Source organism: Maylandia zebra, linkage group LG14 (genome assembly GCF_041146795.1).
Source record: "Maylandia zebra isolate NMK-2024a linkage group LG14, Mzebra_GT3a, whole genome shotgun sequence".
NCBI classification, from domain to species: Eukaryota; Metazoa; Chordata; class Actinopteri; order Cichliformes; family Cichlidae; genus Maylandia; species Maylandia zebra.
Genome location: NC_135180.1, coordinates 21,807,480 through 21,822,418, shown reverse-complemented (window position 1 = coordinate 21,822,418; position 14,939 = coordinate 21,807,480). Strand labels below are relative to the sequence as shown.

The 14,939-nt window shown below is 39.6% G+C and overlaps 1 protein-coding gene across 1 annotated transcript; it reads right to left on the bottom strand.

The window, feature by feature from the left end:
* Positions 1 to 4,444: 4,444 nt before the first annotated feature.
* LOC101478636 (uncharacterized) lies at positions 4,445 to 13,248 on the bottom strand. Its single transcript, XM_076873197.1, has 17 exons — positions 13,134 to 13,248; positions 12,904 to 13,030; positions 12,604 to 12,815; positions 12,352 to 12,514; positions 12,162 to 12,250; positions 11,248 to 11,408; positions 9,394 to 9,508; positions 8,836 to 9,032; positions 8,708 to 8,756; positions 7,721 to 7,867; positions 7,284 to 7,619; positions 7,011 to 7,108; positions 6,819 to 6,925; positions 6,635 to 6,714; positions 5,824 to 5,852; positions 5,625 to 5,756; positions 4,445 to 5,207 (listed from the first exon to the last, which is right to left on the bottom strand). The coding sequence occupies exons 1-17, from the start codon at positions 13,165 to 13,167 to the stop codon at positions 4,725 to 4,727; spliced, it is 2,559 nt and encodes an 852-aa protein (XP_076729312.1). The 5' UTR covers positions 13,168 to 13,248; the 3' UTR covers positions 4,445 to 4,724.
* Positions 13,249 to 14,939: the final 1,691 nt, after the last annotated feature.

Sequence of the window (14,939 nt, the reverse complement as noted above, 5' to 3'; positions counted from 1 at the left end):
CCACATTATTGTCACTTGGGTAGGCCTAACCAACTCAGCCGGTAAGCTTGTTTGCATTTGCTTAAATATTGACTAAACAAAGCTCAGCGTGCAGAAACACCGCGTGCACACGTAGAAACCAAAAAATGCAAATCAATCCTAAGAATGAACATTATATGAAGGAATAAGATGACACAAGGCTGTCTTTGTCATGTGTTACATGAGCTTGTTTAGAAGCTGGAAGTAGAGTTTCTTCTTAAGACATTTCATTAGTTACACATCAGTACCTGCATTTCCTGCCCCCGCCCAACCAGTGAAGAAGTCTCACAAAGATTTTTATATGTCCTGATACTGTGTCATTGTTTTTTTGTTTTTTGTCTTTTAAAGTGAAAGATCTTGGATCAAAACAATGCTGATTTCTTGGTCAGTGTTCCAGAGTGAAAGATTTTGTTCCAAAGTGTACAGAAGCACCTAACAAACAGCTTACCCAACGTCAAGGTGATAAATGTGTACCTATTATATAAATATAAGTCTATGTAGGTCTGTCACCACATCAAACTTTATTTTCATGGCTTTTTATTCTAAAGAAAATGTAGTGATTTTCAAGACTGACAATGCTAAAAAATGAAGTTTAAAACCGAGTCAGTAGGATGCAGTGATTCACTCGATTCAGGCAGGGAAAAAACAGTCCATCACACCACCTGCACCAGAGAGAGTACGCAAGTACCTGCTTAAAAATTGCACTTTTTTCTATCAATAAAAACCAGCAGGGATTTGACGCAACTGTAAAAACTAAAAGAGGTGACAAGGAGACAAGGATAAATATGTTTTCCCGCTCTGCAGACCTGAATAACATCTAATATTAATACCAACAGACTTGCCTGATGGATGTATAAAGTGCTTTCTGTTGGGCAACCTATTGCAAACTTTAATATACTGCACATGTATTATCTTAAGCATAAAAGTGCCAACAGCTGGTTAATACTTACCAAAAAAACCTCTTACAAATCGCATTACTAATCCAGCCATTGTAATTAGAATTAGAAAAAGATTTATACATCTTGTTTATTCTTTATTTCTTTCAGGGACTATGTAAAAAAATACATTAACATATTTGCATAAAGGGAAAACATTTTTGTACCAGATTTAGATTAGTAGCTAATTTCCATCTGCAGTCCCTGGGCAGTAAAAAAAAAACCTGTAAGATACAATTAAAAATCAATCAGCAAAGATGCACACAAACACACTCAGTTACTCACATATATGGACACACACACACACACACACACACCATAACAAATGGTAAACAAGTATCAAAATTGGCAGTCACTGAAATCACCAGACATGCTTCCTCTGTGCTTTGGTACACACGAAGGAAACCAAATCCTCTGAAGCACTGACCGAGACAACGGGGTTGCTATGACGTTAAAAGAAAAGCACTGAGATAAATCTATGATACAGCACAGTCTGAAAGAGCCATAATAATCTGTGACATCACAGTATTTAATTTTGCAGCCACTGCATCTGGAACAATAAGAAGATTACCGCCAAAGGAAAATAGAAATCAAGGGCTTGAGAATGTTAACGTCATTATAATGTTGTACTTTATTCTTTTTTAGATTTATGTTAACAGCCACGCTATTAAATAACTACACCTTTAGTCGAACTCTGAAACAGTCAGGGAGTGAATCAGCCGCTGTGGGGCTGTGATTCTCACTGGTAAAGATTTTAATGTAGAAAGCAGAGAGGCAGCTGAGTGTACTCCTGTGTTGCTGTCAGCATTAACAGTAGGCTGGCTCATTGAGGAGCAGACTTAATATGGCAGGCCCGGTTGAACCATATCCTGCAGACAGGGAAACCATAGCAACAGTAATGCACTGCCATGGCGACTACAGGAGGTTCGCTTAGACAGCCTCAGAGTCAGGATGACAATAGAAAGCCTAAAAGGGAACTCTCTTTTATTTAATTATTTTCTTACAAAAAACATTTGAAAGATGGGGGCAAATAAGGCAAGTGAGTATGTTTAGGCAGGGGCTTGATGTGGAATCAACAAAAAGATTTAAGGAAATTCTCCCACATTGTTCCCTACAATGGCACAGAGTTAGGAGGAAATAATTGCAGCGTTAATAGCCCTAATTGAAACGCCAGGTCTGTAAAAGTCACTTTGTTTCGCTGCTCTGAAAACCTTCTGATAATTTGCCCACGACTTGTTTAACAATTCAAAGCATGCCTGATTGTTTTTTCCTCTTTTTGCTGGGGCCTTCTGAGAGCTTTCATCATTTAAAGGCTGAGCTTCAGGTGTGAGGTGCTAAGCTTATAAGAGTAGTTACAGAATTTGAAAAAAGCAGGTGGAGTTGTGCAGAGTGAGTAAGTGGTCGGGAGTCAAGTGCGGAGGAGGTCTGTCCAGAGACTGAGCAAAAGCAGAAGAAAAATGTCCAGCAGTAGCCCAGGTAACCGTGTGCAGCCACATGAGGTATGACAGACTGACAGAGAGGAGAAATCTTGATTATAACAATGGATTTTGCAATCAGAAGGGTTTTGCAGAAAAATGTCAGCCATAGAGAGGAAACATGTTTTCATAATGAAAGAATACATAATGAGTCTTTTTTTCTCTATGTTCAGACCAAAGACGAGGCAGTACCAGCTCCAAATCAATAACTCAAAAAGACAGTCATGTACGTGCACTGACATCATTAACCAACAGCCTGCACAAGGGAATGAACGTGCAAATGAGTGGGTTTGAGAGTACATGTGCATGCTCATGTTTGTACGATAATTATGCCTCTTTGTGCATGTGTGTGCGTGCAGGCATCCTCGACGATTCACTGTACAGAGCAGATTTCTAGGGATTTGGAAGGATTTCAAGATTATACCGTGATTACAGCAGACAGCCATGGATCACACATGCCAGAAATTCTGATGTATATCTAATGTGCTCCTTGCTAGAAAAGCCTCTTAATACTGCAGTTTGAAATCACTCATGTGTCATTTCTATTCATTCTCAGTGTGTGACTATATCTGTATATTTCACATGCTATCACTGTGTTGAAAATTACCTTTAGTTTAGTTTATTCTGACAATTATTCTGGCCAGTGAAACGAAGAAAGGTGTAACAATCCTCACAGTACACTCAGTATGAAGTAATCTAAACACTTAGCATTTGGTTTTTAAACAGACATGCAAAGTTATGTACTTCTCTTCATCTACACAATGTATTCCACACATTTACTCCTGACACTGTAAGCCTGTGATATTTTACATCATTCCTCACTGCTGGCTTGCTAAACATTAGGCTTCCTCTCAGGTCATGATGATTTGGTCTTATTTGGAACAAGTTTTGAATGTTGTTTGTTTGCTGCTTTATACATTATTTGTGGACGTTTGAAGTCAACCTATTTCAATTTGAATTTTATGGTTCTTTTGAAGTGGGCGCATGTATGATCCTTGTTGTTCTTTTTTGCAGAATGTATTGGATTTTCTAGAAAAATACAAAACTAAAAGGAAAAAAATCCAAGTTGCATAAATTTGTGTGCATTTTGGTAGTTTTTTACCAAATCGTTGTGGGAAGATGGGATAAAATAACAATTTTGAGATCAGACACATTACTCTATGCATATGGGCACACAGATACTTACACAATCATCACACAAAGCCATTCATCCTAAAAATAACCCATGTTTTCATCTAACCAACTAGAGCAAGCCTAATGTAGTAAATAACCACAAAGATTTACACACTCAGAGCTGCCCAGTAAGTTGTTTTATGTTGCCATGTCCCACTGCGAGGTACTCTGGACACAAATGCAAAATCAGTGGCACCAGAGCCAATCTAATTGATAAGGCATGAAATGTCATTGAGTCACTGAACTACACCTCACATGTGTACACACACATACACAGAGCCACGGGGCAATGCCAGATTCAACCAGGGGGACTTGGCACAGACCTCTAAGCTAACACTGATAGTAAGTGAAGACTTGTTCCATCTGACCTTCTGATTTGGCTCACAGCCCCCTGTAGGAATACTGACTTTCTATTATAAGACCCAGAACGCTATGCGTCAAATAAATCATTGAACCAGAAGAAGACAGCAGTTGTGCAACATAGACTTCTCTTTTTGGAGCAAAATCAAATCGGTGCCTTTCGAATTGTGCAGCTACGTTTAGTTCCACTCGATTAATCTGCTGGTTACAGAGAAATCTCACTAGAACGACAGCTCGGGGCATAAAGTTCAGAACCTGTAAGTGTGCAAGAGAGAGAAGAGTTATTGTAGTTTAATATTACATATTCATGAAAAACACGCGGGTTGTCACCTCGACACGGCGGAGAAGCTGCTGTGATCAGGAAGTAGAACAGAAGCACCGGTGTCACCTTGTGTTCAATCAGCTGAGCTTTATTGTCTTAACTAGAATATGATAATGAGCACAATCTGTCTTAGAGACCAGTATTAACTCCTGACTAAGAAATTCTTTGGACAAGCTGACAGACTGTGTCATGCCACTCCTTGCAGCTGCAAATTACTTTTGTCTGGATCCACACATAGTTGAAAGGAGCTACGATGAATTGTTTTTACGAAGTGCACCAAAATGAAGACAGAGGTCACTTGTATCGTTACTCGAATAAAACAACAATATTGTACAGAAATAGCCACTCGAGGTCTAACATGAAGGAGCACAAAAAAGGAAAAAACCTTGATCATTTGTCCACATTCAGATTGTTGTGCACTCAAATGTCATCAGTATCTGTTTAGCTTGTTGTATTTTCTATTGCAGGCTGCCTTTTTAGCTCTTGCTCTCCTGGAACATTAAGATCTTGAGTGCCTGGCGTCTGGCAGCCCAATAATGTGTCAGCGTTGTTGCTTTGGACAGTGTTACTCTTCTGGTCAGAAATATGACTCTCCAGTTTATAGCTATCAAGACCTCTGCTCTCTTCGGCTTGCTGGCTGTGACTGTGGCTAGCTGAAATACTGTCCCGCCGCTGGCCATCGTTGGGGCTCAAACCATCTGTACTACCATAATTCTCACTTTCTCCCTGCTGTGTAGTGCTGCTGTCTGTTTGTGTGCAGCCTCTTGTCCCATCTTTCGACTTGCTGTCATGCTGCTGGCATCGTGTGATCTGGCCTAATGTGATTTGGAGCTCATTGAGGCGCTGTAATACATAGCGTCTCTTCAGTTCCAGCAGGATTGTTCCATTACGACTCAGGCTTGGCATGTCTGTTGGAGTTGCCCTCTGCAGAAGAATAGATCACAGAGCATGTATTGTAAATGATGTGCCGTAAAGATATGACTGAGTTCATGCACATAGTCTCAAGCAATAAAGCAAATTCAGACACAGATCACGTTCATGCATACTGATTTACGCATTTCTCTTTTAAGTCAAGGCTGAACATCATCATGAATATCGTAGATTAAAACGAGTTATCACCATTCAATCACTGCAATGTGCCATTTATATGTATGAAATGCAGTAATAGCAGATACTGGCAAAATCAAACGAGATCATTTCACAACGCTGAAGTGAAACTTGGATGAAATCAAAACACAAAGACATCATTTAAAAGCCCTTCACAACAATTAAATTAACACAGAGATTCATGTTTTGGATTATGTAATTATATGTGCAATGTATAATGTTCCAGCTAATTACTGCAGAATGGTTTCCAGCGCTGTTCTCTCTTTCCTTTAGCCATGTGCTCACATCAGCTCTCTTCTGTAGTTGCGTGCTCAGCAGCAAGAACGACTCATTCATGCGATCAATTTCTTCCTCTATACATGACATCTGGAAGAGAAATAATGGTTGACGGTTCACTTAAATTAAAATTCTGTTTCATTTTTCATATTTTTACCTGCACTGGTGTCCCCTTTGGTGGTAAACCTAAAACAAACAAAAAAAAGAATAAAAATGTGTGTCTGGAATCTGTAGAATGGAAAATACAACAAAAAAACACCAAACAATATGTGAATATATGAAGCACAAAAACCACCCAATGCACTTCAGCCCTCAATATCATGGTTTTATGGAAACCTTGAACTCTATGCACCAGGACACTGAAACAAAAGTCTTTTAGGTGCTTAACAGCAAAAACAAAACAGAAAATCTCTCCAAGACTTCATATGATACTTTAATGATGTTTTATGTTTTAAGTGGCAAAAATGAAATGAACAACATCTGCATGAAATCACAGATGGGCTTGTTCATCAACTTTTAGGGCTGGAATATTATTATGGGCATTGTTTCACAAGACCGCTTGCTGATGTCACTGAGGCTTCATGGTCAAAAGCAGAAGTTTAAATCATCAAATCAGTCCATGCATAAGAAAACAGTACAAGACTGCAACAAATGTCCACAGAATTTCAGCTGATCAACACATGATGATGTTTTGTTCGCAGCTCCTTATACATTTTCCTATACTGACAACAAATGCCACAACTGTTTTTTTAAATAAATTAATTTTGCAACCTTTAGCATATGAACTATTTTATTTATGAAGCTGGTGAAGGTCTATTTTCCCTTTACTTTTAGATAGTAGCTTTGCAAAGACCCCTTAATGTGATATTTATTGTTTTACAGCAATAAATGCACCGTGAAAATCCTGTGAGTATTTTATGTAATAGTAATTCTTTTTGAATTACTATTACAATCAACAGTTGTCTTACCTTTGTCTGTGGTCTGAGCTGGAGTATGTTTGAGTTCAGAAATGAGCTGCTCCAGCTGGAAATATTTGTATTTCTCGAGTCTGAATTGGCAAAAAGGGAGAAATATTACATATTGTAATATAAATATTTTGCTGAAATGACAAACTTCATTTATTCTGCTGTAATCGTTATCTGTCTCACCAACCTGCTAGCTAATAGGTGCTCAGTGAAGCGGGCTTCAGTGGGAACTCTAATGTTGAGAAATTCCTCAACTAATGTGTTATTCCGCCCCTTCAAAGCATCGAAATTGGACTGTTAAAAGAAGGCATGAAATGTTATCTGCCTCCATTTTTATACTATGAGAATGATGAGTGAGGTTTAAAGAGCACTTACACACCTCTGCTGTGCTCCATTTGAAAGAAACATTGAACAACTGAAGGCTTAGAACTGAAATGGCCTCATGGAGTGCTTGCATAAAGCTTTGGGCTTTGGATCCTGGATTAAAAAATACATATACAAATCTATATATCAGTGTTTTTAAAGAAGATTACATACTTTGTGCTTTCAAAGTTAATTGCCAGGGATATTACTCTGTACTATATGACAGTTGCCAAATGAGGACACGAGACTGTCCTTCAGAACTGTCTTCTATTGGTTTTTCTCTGATTACCAGATGCTATGTGGGCCATTGACTGCAGGATGACAGAGATGAAATGTCCCACGTGCTGAAGCTTTGCCTCTGACAGATACAGGATTTGATTGGTCGCATCAAAATAAAAGTCCCTGGAGCAGTGTGACAGTAGACCCCCATTAGAGGAAGATGGAGCGAATGGAATCGACTTGGCCAGCAGGAGAAGAGCACTGGGGAACATGGGGCAGTTTTCAAGCAATTGCATCACCTGACAACCAAACAAAAAAATGGCAGAGTCCTGTGGGGAGAGGTTGTCCAGTGCAGTCGGGATGAGCTGCCCATCATAATTCCCCTTTGTAGAATTATCTGCAACTCCTAAAAAGGAAAAAAAAAAGAGATAATTTTAGAACTTGGTATATGTTACATTGATCAAATATTACGTGTGTTTTAGAGATCTCGTTATAATGTTTCTGTACCATTGCTAAAATATTGTTTTGACTCATCCATGGTGAGATTTTGTAAAGATTGTTGGATCTCCTGCAGGGTCTTGAATAGAGGTGATATCATGATAAGCTTGGACAGGTCATGATCACTTAAAGAAGGAGCTGTGCTCTGTATATGGTCTAGGACACAGAGAAATAACATTAGCAGAACACACTATAAACTGACCAGGCATAGGATTATGGACACCTGGTATCTGGATCAGATGTTAGTAACACATCTGTTATGTCCTGTAAGTTGTTTGTCCAACACAACCCAAAGATGCTTGATGCCGCTGTTGACTTGCCTCCCATAGTGCATCCTGCTGCCAGGTGTTCCCCTGGTAAGTGATGCACATATACGCGGCCATCATGTTAAAGAAAATATGATTAATCAGACCAGGCCACCTTCTTCCATTGATCGTGGTCCAGTTCTGATACTCGCGTGCCCATCGTTGGAGCTTTCAGTAGTGACAGAGGCATGGGTACCCTGACTGGTCTGCAACTGTGCAGCCCCACACAAAACAAACTGCGACGCCTGTGTAGTCTGACACCCTTCTGTCAGCATAAACTATCTTGACAATCTGAGCTACAGTAGCTAATCTCTTTTGTGATAACATGGGCCAGCCTTCCCTCCCCTTGTGCATCAGCGAGCCTTGGCTGCCCATGACCTTGTCACTGGTTCACCACAGTTCCTTCCTTCCCCCACAAGATCTGCAGTTTTGGAGATGCTCCAGAGAACGCATTCGTCTAGCCATCACAATCTGACACTTGACAGACTTGCTCAAATCCTTTTGCCTGCCCATTTTCCTGCTTCAAACACATCAACAAAATGTTCATTTGCTCCCATATCCCACCCACTAACAGGTGACATGATAAAGAGAAATAATCGCTTCACCTCTTGGTGTTCATAATATTATGCCTGATCAGTGTAATATTCTGATATTATTGTACATGCATACAAAGTAGTGATTTATTCCTTACCGGGCTCGTGTGGAAGAGCTCCTGCTTTGGTCACATTCACTGAGGAAAACTGTGGATCATTGAGTGAGGAATTTACTCTCTACTTTATATCATAAATACACAATACAGAGAGAATGCCACTGCAGTACCTGCATCAAACACATGTTAGTGTCATTGGGTTGCATGTATCCAGCTTGCGCCTCACACTCTCTGGTATCGTGATGACCTGTGTGACAGTACAGGGGACCAGACAAATCCTGGTTCTGCCAAGCGTCTCCTGTCAGCCTGCATAAGAGAGTTTCCACTGACCTGACCAGAGCTCCCAGCAATGACATGCAGGCCTCAACTTGAATGATGGAGATGTTCAGTTACATACAAAAAAAAAATTAAATTGTGACATAAATTTCCATTTCTCTTAATGCACAACAAGAAACAGCCAGCATGCTTCTGTGTGATGGTCCACAAAACACAACACAAACCACATATTATCATCTTTACACTTTGGTGTTTTATGCTAAGCTAAAGTAATTGTCTGTAACTTTACAGCTATGATGCGTGCATGTGGTTCTCAACAAGAAATGAAGAATTCACATTTCCCAGACTGACTAAATATCCCTTTAATGATCTATCTTATTATTAGAGACGGTCATTCATCTTCAGTAGAAGACATTACTCTCATCCTCATGATCATCATCATTTATTTTTACCTTGTGTATGTCTCTCCCCCACACTGCTGCCTGATGGTTCATCCTTCATTGTTTTATGAACTAATATCTCTTTAAGGAGGCTCATTTTTTTATGATCCATATTCTCCAAGGCATTCTGAAAGAAGGATAAAGAATTTTTATTCTGTTTCCTTGAGGGGAACAAGATTGCATTATTATGTATGTGTTATGTATGGACAAGCAAGTCCATAAGTTGTTCTTATTAATGGTTCATAACTGACCTATAAAGTGTGGTAAGTGATTTACTCATCATTAATAAACAAAACAAAACAACAACAAAAAACATTAACTGAAACTTTAAATAAATGACTTCAACTGTTTATGAGAAGGAGCACTTCTTGGATTCAAACCGCTTCTCTTTGAGGTGCTGGTTTGATGGTAAACAAATAATAAAAAGTAGTTGGGGTATCAGTGAGAGCAGCAATGCAATGAGGCACCATTAATCAGTGTAAGGGGGTCTTACATGCTAGAGGATAAAATGGGACACAGCCAGACTCCCAGCAAACATGGTTGCCTAGAGCATGGGTATGAAGTGTAAGGGCCAGAATATAAAATTAGTTTGACATTCCAGGTGTAAAGGATCCTATAACAGTAGTCATTGTAAACATTGCTCAAATGTACTGCAGATGTTAATTTGATTTCACCTCTTAAAAGGAGTTTGCTATTAATCATTTTATTAATAAAAAAACGTATTTGCCATCTGCAGGCTGTAGTGTCCCAGCTGCAAAGTTGTTTTTTTTATTTTATTTTATTAATGGTAGAACGAAAAGACTATTTAACTACTCTCTGAACTGTGTGAGGAGACAACCACACAGATATGGAGAGAACATGGAAAATATGGAAACTCCAGATGTCATGAGTCGCTGTGTGGCAGGCAGGACCCAAAATGCAGGCACTCAGGCATGAGGTTTAAACACAAAAAACTCAGCTTTATTTGCTGGCAGGGGAAAGTCATTAAAAAAGCAAACTAAACTGGAAACTCATAAACAAAACTCACAGTGAGACAAAGGGAGATCCACACAGCATGAGGGACGACACGACAGTGACCAAGAGAAACACAGGGTTTAAATACACTGGGAAGTAACGAGGGGAATGAGACACAGAAGGAGAGCACAGCTGGGAGAAATCAGAACTGACGAGACAAGGAAGCGTAAACTGAACACACTGAGATAAGACAGAGACTTTCAAAGTAAAACAGGAAACACATAACACAGACTGAACAAAAGACACAGACTCACATGCAGGCACTACAACAGAGGGAACAGAGACGTGGGACCAGGGCAGACACAGACGCTGACTGGACACGGGGATATAGCGGACAGGGGAGACAGCAACTAAGGATTACACAGAGTCAAACCATAAGACATGACTCTAACAAAGAAACCAAAGCATAGAAATGATAAATAATATATAAACTCAAAACCCTGGCTCAACGACCCAGGCATCCTAACACCGGATGGTGGATTTAAACCCAGTACTTTCTCCCTGTGAGCCAACAGTGCTAACCACTACATCGCCCCTTTGTCCTGTTTCTAAGCGCTTCCTATCGAACATTCACTGTTCGATGAATGAATTGGCAATGACTTGGGGTCAGTTATTTGTCCAAGGATGCTTTGGCATGCAGACTGAAGCAACCAGAGACCAATCCACCAGTAAAGCAATACATCAATCAACCGATCAATATATGACCTGCCCTACCCTCAGGGCGACAGGCATCCCCACCTGATGGATGTCTTTTAGGTTTTGTACTAAACATGAACTGTGGTGGCAAGATAATTTATCCAACAGCTTTACTGGATTATTCCATGCATTATTTATTACAATATTAAAACTCACCTTGAATGATTCAGTGTGTTGACAGATGTTTCTATAAAACTCCTGTATGTCTTTGCGGTGCCGGGCCAGCTGTGAGGCTATATGGAGGTTCTGATCCTCCAGCTTGTCGTAAAGAGTCTTCACATTAAACTCCTCCAAATCACAGCACCCTGGCACTCCTCCTAAACAAGGCCAGTAAATGTCAACAATGGGAAAGATTGAAATGGCTTGAAAAAATAACAGAAGGGCCTCATCATGACATCTTTAAGATCTGAGGAGATGATCTTGTGAAGCATGAACGCACATTGAAATTATAAGCTCAGTTTGGCTCCATAGTAATTTAGTGGAGTCGGTCTAGCTTTCTTTAGTGGTAACAGCACAAGCCATTACAGTATGATATAAGCCATTATTTTCTTTATCGTCAATCAGATGTGGAATAGGCTGTTAACTGCTAGCTGGTCATGCGTGATGGTTTCATAATGGCTAGGCCAATTGGCATTTAAACGCCCATGAATAATGTAATAAGCGTCAACTGAGAAACATTACCGTCACCTCCACTATCAGAGATTAGAAAGAAACAAGGCAAATGTAGTGAAAAGTCGACGAAAGGGAGCTGCCAAAGTTTGTTTTAGTGAAAGTTTTCTGGAAAACTTTTAGTCTTTGGTTATTGGCCAAGTCGTCCAAGAGGTACAGAAAATTTCTTTAGTGAATTTGATAAAACATAGTTGCAGTAAGTCATAAAAGTAAACTTTAAATGCATTTCAGACTTAAGTTTCATATACTGTGATACCATATTTAATTGAATACAAATTAGAGCATGTTTAGGCCAAAAAATTACTCTCCATCACAGTTACACATTTATTGCAATTGCTTGAAAACCCATAGATAGATAAAAAAACAAAAAGCACTGGCACAGTATTAAACAAGGGGCTTACCTCCTTTTGAAATAGCAGGCTCCTCAGCTTCTGCTCCTTCTCCAACACCTCTACTACCAAGGAAATCACCTTGGTTTGGGACCACTAAGCTGAAAAACAAAGACTCGAATTTTGTTTATTTTCACTTGTTTAAAAGTGTTTTATGTATTTTTTAGAACACAACGTCAGCACTGCTGTCACACCAGTATACCTTTCTCTGCTGCATGCACACTCCACCGGACAGAAAGGCTCCCCGAGGCTGCGCCACTTTGGCTTTATCCTCCACTGGGAGACAAGCTTTGCTTTGCTAGGTCGCAAAACTAGTACTGTAGTGGTCAGAATTATGACCACAACCAAGAGCAGACTAAGGATCCCTGCACACAGTCAGCATTGTGTCATGGTGAAAGCTAATTCATTACAATAATACCCCTGTAAACAGTTAGTCAGCAATACAAATACCCACCAGCAATCACTCCCCAGTCGGGCAGAAGGTTTAGTTTGTGTTTCTTGACAATCCCGTGCTTGACCAATTGTGCTGGGGTCATGGGTTGAAACACAGCAGCCCTGGGGCCACACTCTGTCCCCTCCTCACTGACTACCACTACCAGACTCCACTGTGGGACAACACTGTCAACAAACACGTACTTCCCCGTTTCAGAAAAAACATGGGCAAACCTGGCAATGGAAAGATGACGAAGAGGAATACAAATTAGAACATGAGATGACGATACTGTGTGACCACAGTTATGTGAGGATATGTTACCTTGAGGAGTTAAAGTTTGTTTGCTTCATGAGTATCTGTAGATGTCTAAAGGCACCAAAGTCCCAGCTGGGGTTGCTGTTAAACAGGTGGTCTTTTTGATAAACTGGAAAGTGGCTGAGATGGCGGTCTAAGAGAATTCAAAGTTAGAAGTAAGAGGACAGTGGTTTAAAAAAAAAGAAAAAAAATCACACACTGTGATAAAACCATGGTAAAAGTAAAAACAGCTGTACCTGTGTGGTTGATGGTGAGATGAAAAATGAGCATGTCACCAGAGGAAAGACAGGCAATGGGGTTGGGGATTCGAGGTAAGACAGCCAGATCTGCTGTGTCTCTTCTATTTCTGGGTCTTGTTTTTAGGACTTCTATTGGCTCAGTGAAGAGATAGCATTGTGTCACAGATTGCACAGTTTTGTCAACCAATTAAAGCCAAAATGTTTACAGTTAATTGGTGGTAGATACAGAAAACAAACGGATTGCATGGCAAAAGAAAATATATCAATCAACATGTCAGCTCTAATCACCTGACAGAAACTGATTGATGACATCTTTTTGTGTGGGAATCCAACCAAACACTCCTTCAGAGTCAAACTGGACCAAGTGTGTTTTCCCAATATTCTTTAAATGGATATCTGGTCCTAAAATATTTGTTATTCTCTGAAAATAAAAGGAAATAACACAAACTACAACACTAGAAAAGCGCATGTTATTTTGTATCTATTATGTTGGAGAGAAAACATAATGTAAGGAACAATTGTGCCATACTGTGTTTCTATTTTAACTATAGTTTTTCCAGTTGCTGATATTTGTCAGTTTTTATTTATATGTAGTGTTAAGTATGTGTTCCAATACACATTCACAGTAATGCCATGCTACACCTTGGTCACAATAATAAAAAAAATATCCTTAACTTGAGAAAAAGATATTTTTGTTGTTAGACAAATAACATGCACACTTACAGTACTGTGCAAAAGTCTTGAGACACCTTATTTCTTTATGTTTTATTAGGAAAATAGGTGCAGAGATTCAATTAAATTTTCAATTCAACTCAATTTTATATGCATGGCACCAAATCATAACATCAGTCACCTCAGTGGTAAGAAAGTTAAAGACCCTACAATAACAGTGTGAAAAACCTCAACAATCAAACAACACCCTATGAGCAATCATTCAGGAAGGAAAAACTCCCTTTTAACAGGAGGAAACCTCCAGTTCAGGCAGGAGCATCCATCTGCTGCGATTGGTTGGGGGTGAAACATGTACAAACATTAATGGAAATACAGTATAAAGCTGCTTTTGGCTGCACCCTTGTTGCAAGTGGGGTAGCTCTGCAAATTGCTTGATTTGGCACAGTTTTATGCTTTTCCTGACCCAACCACAAAGCCAGCTACCTTACACTTGCCACTACACTACACTACATTACAGTAGATGGAACTTATATATACATTATTTAAGGCAAAAACGCAGTTTGTAGAATTCTAATGAACTTAAGTTAATGTTTGGCATGGCCACCTTTATTATTTTAGAACCTGAACTCTCTTCGGCAAGATTTCCTCTTATTAAGAGTTGTTCTCCAGGCTTCTTGAAGGACATTCAAAGCATGTCTTTGAATGTCTTTTGTTCTTTTCTCTGTCAAAATTGTCCCACACTGCCTCAGTAATGTTGAGGTCCAAGCTCTGGGAAGGAACGACACTGTGCCATTGTGTGGTTTTCCATCCGCTTTACCTGTTATGCTTTTACTGCATTGGCAGTGTGTTTGGGATCATTGTCATGCTGAAAAGTGAAGCCGCTGCCAAACACACACTTTCCAGGTGGTACTGCATGGTGGATCAAAATGTGACAGTACTTTTCTGCATGGTTCCATCAATTTTGACAAGATTCCAAGAGCACAGGCTGTAATGCAGTCCCAAACTATGACACAGCCTCCAACATATGGGACCTGCTTTATACAGTTTGACAAATATTTGACGACAGCTCCAGTTCTTGTACAGTTTGGCATGTGCTTTTTCTTGCCGTTCCCTTCTTTGACTATGGTTTCT

Excerpts from the sequence above, each read along its gene's own strand:
- LOC101478636 (XM_076873197.1), bottom strand. The coding sequence starts at position 13,167 with ATGCTCATTTTTCATCTCACCATCAACCACACAG. Across the intron at positions 12,816-12,903 it reads ACAAACTTTAACTCCTCAAG|GTTTGCCCATGTTTTTTCTG; the intron begins GTAACATATCCT and ends TTCCATTGCCAG. Across the intron at positions 5,757-5,823 it reads CAAAGGGGACACCAGTGCAG|ATGTCATGTATAGAGGAAGA; the intron begins GTAAAAATATGA and ends TTTCTCTTCCAG.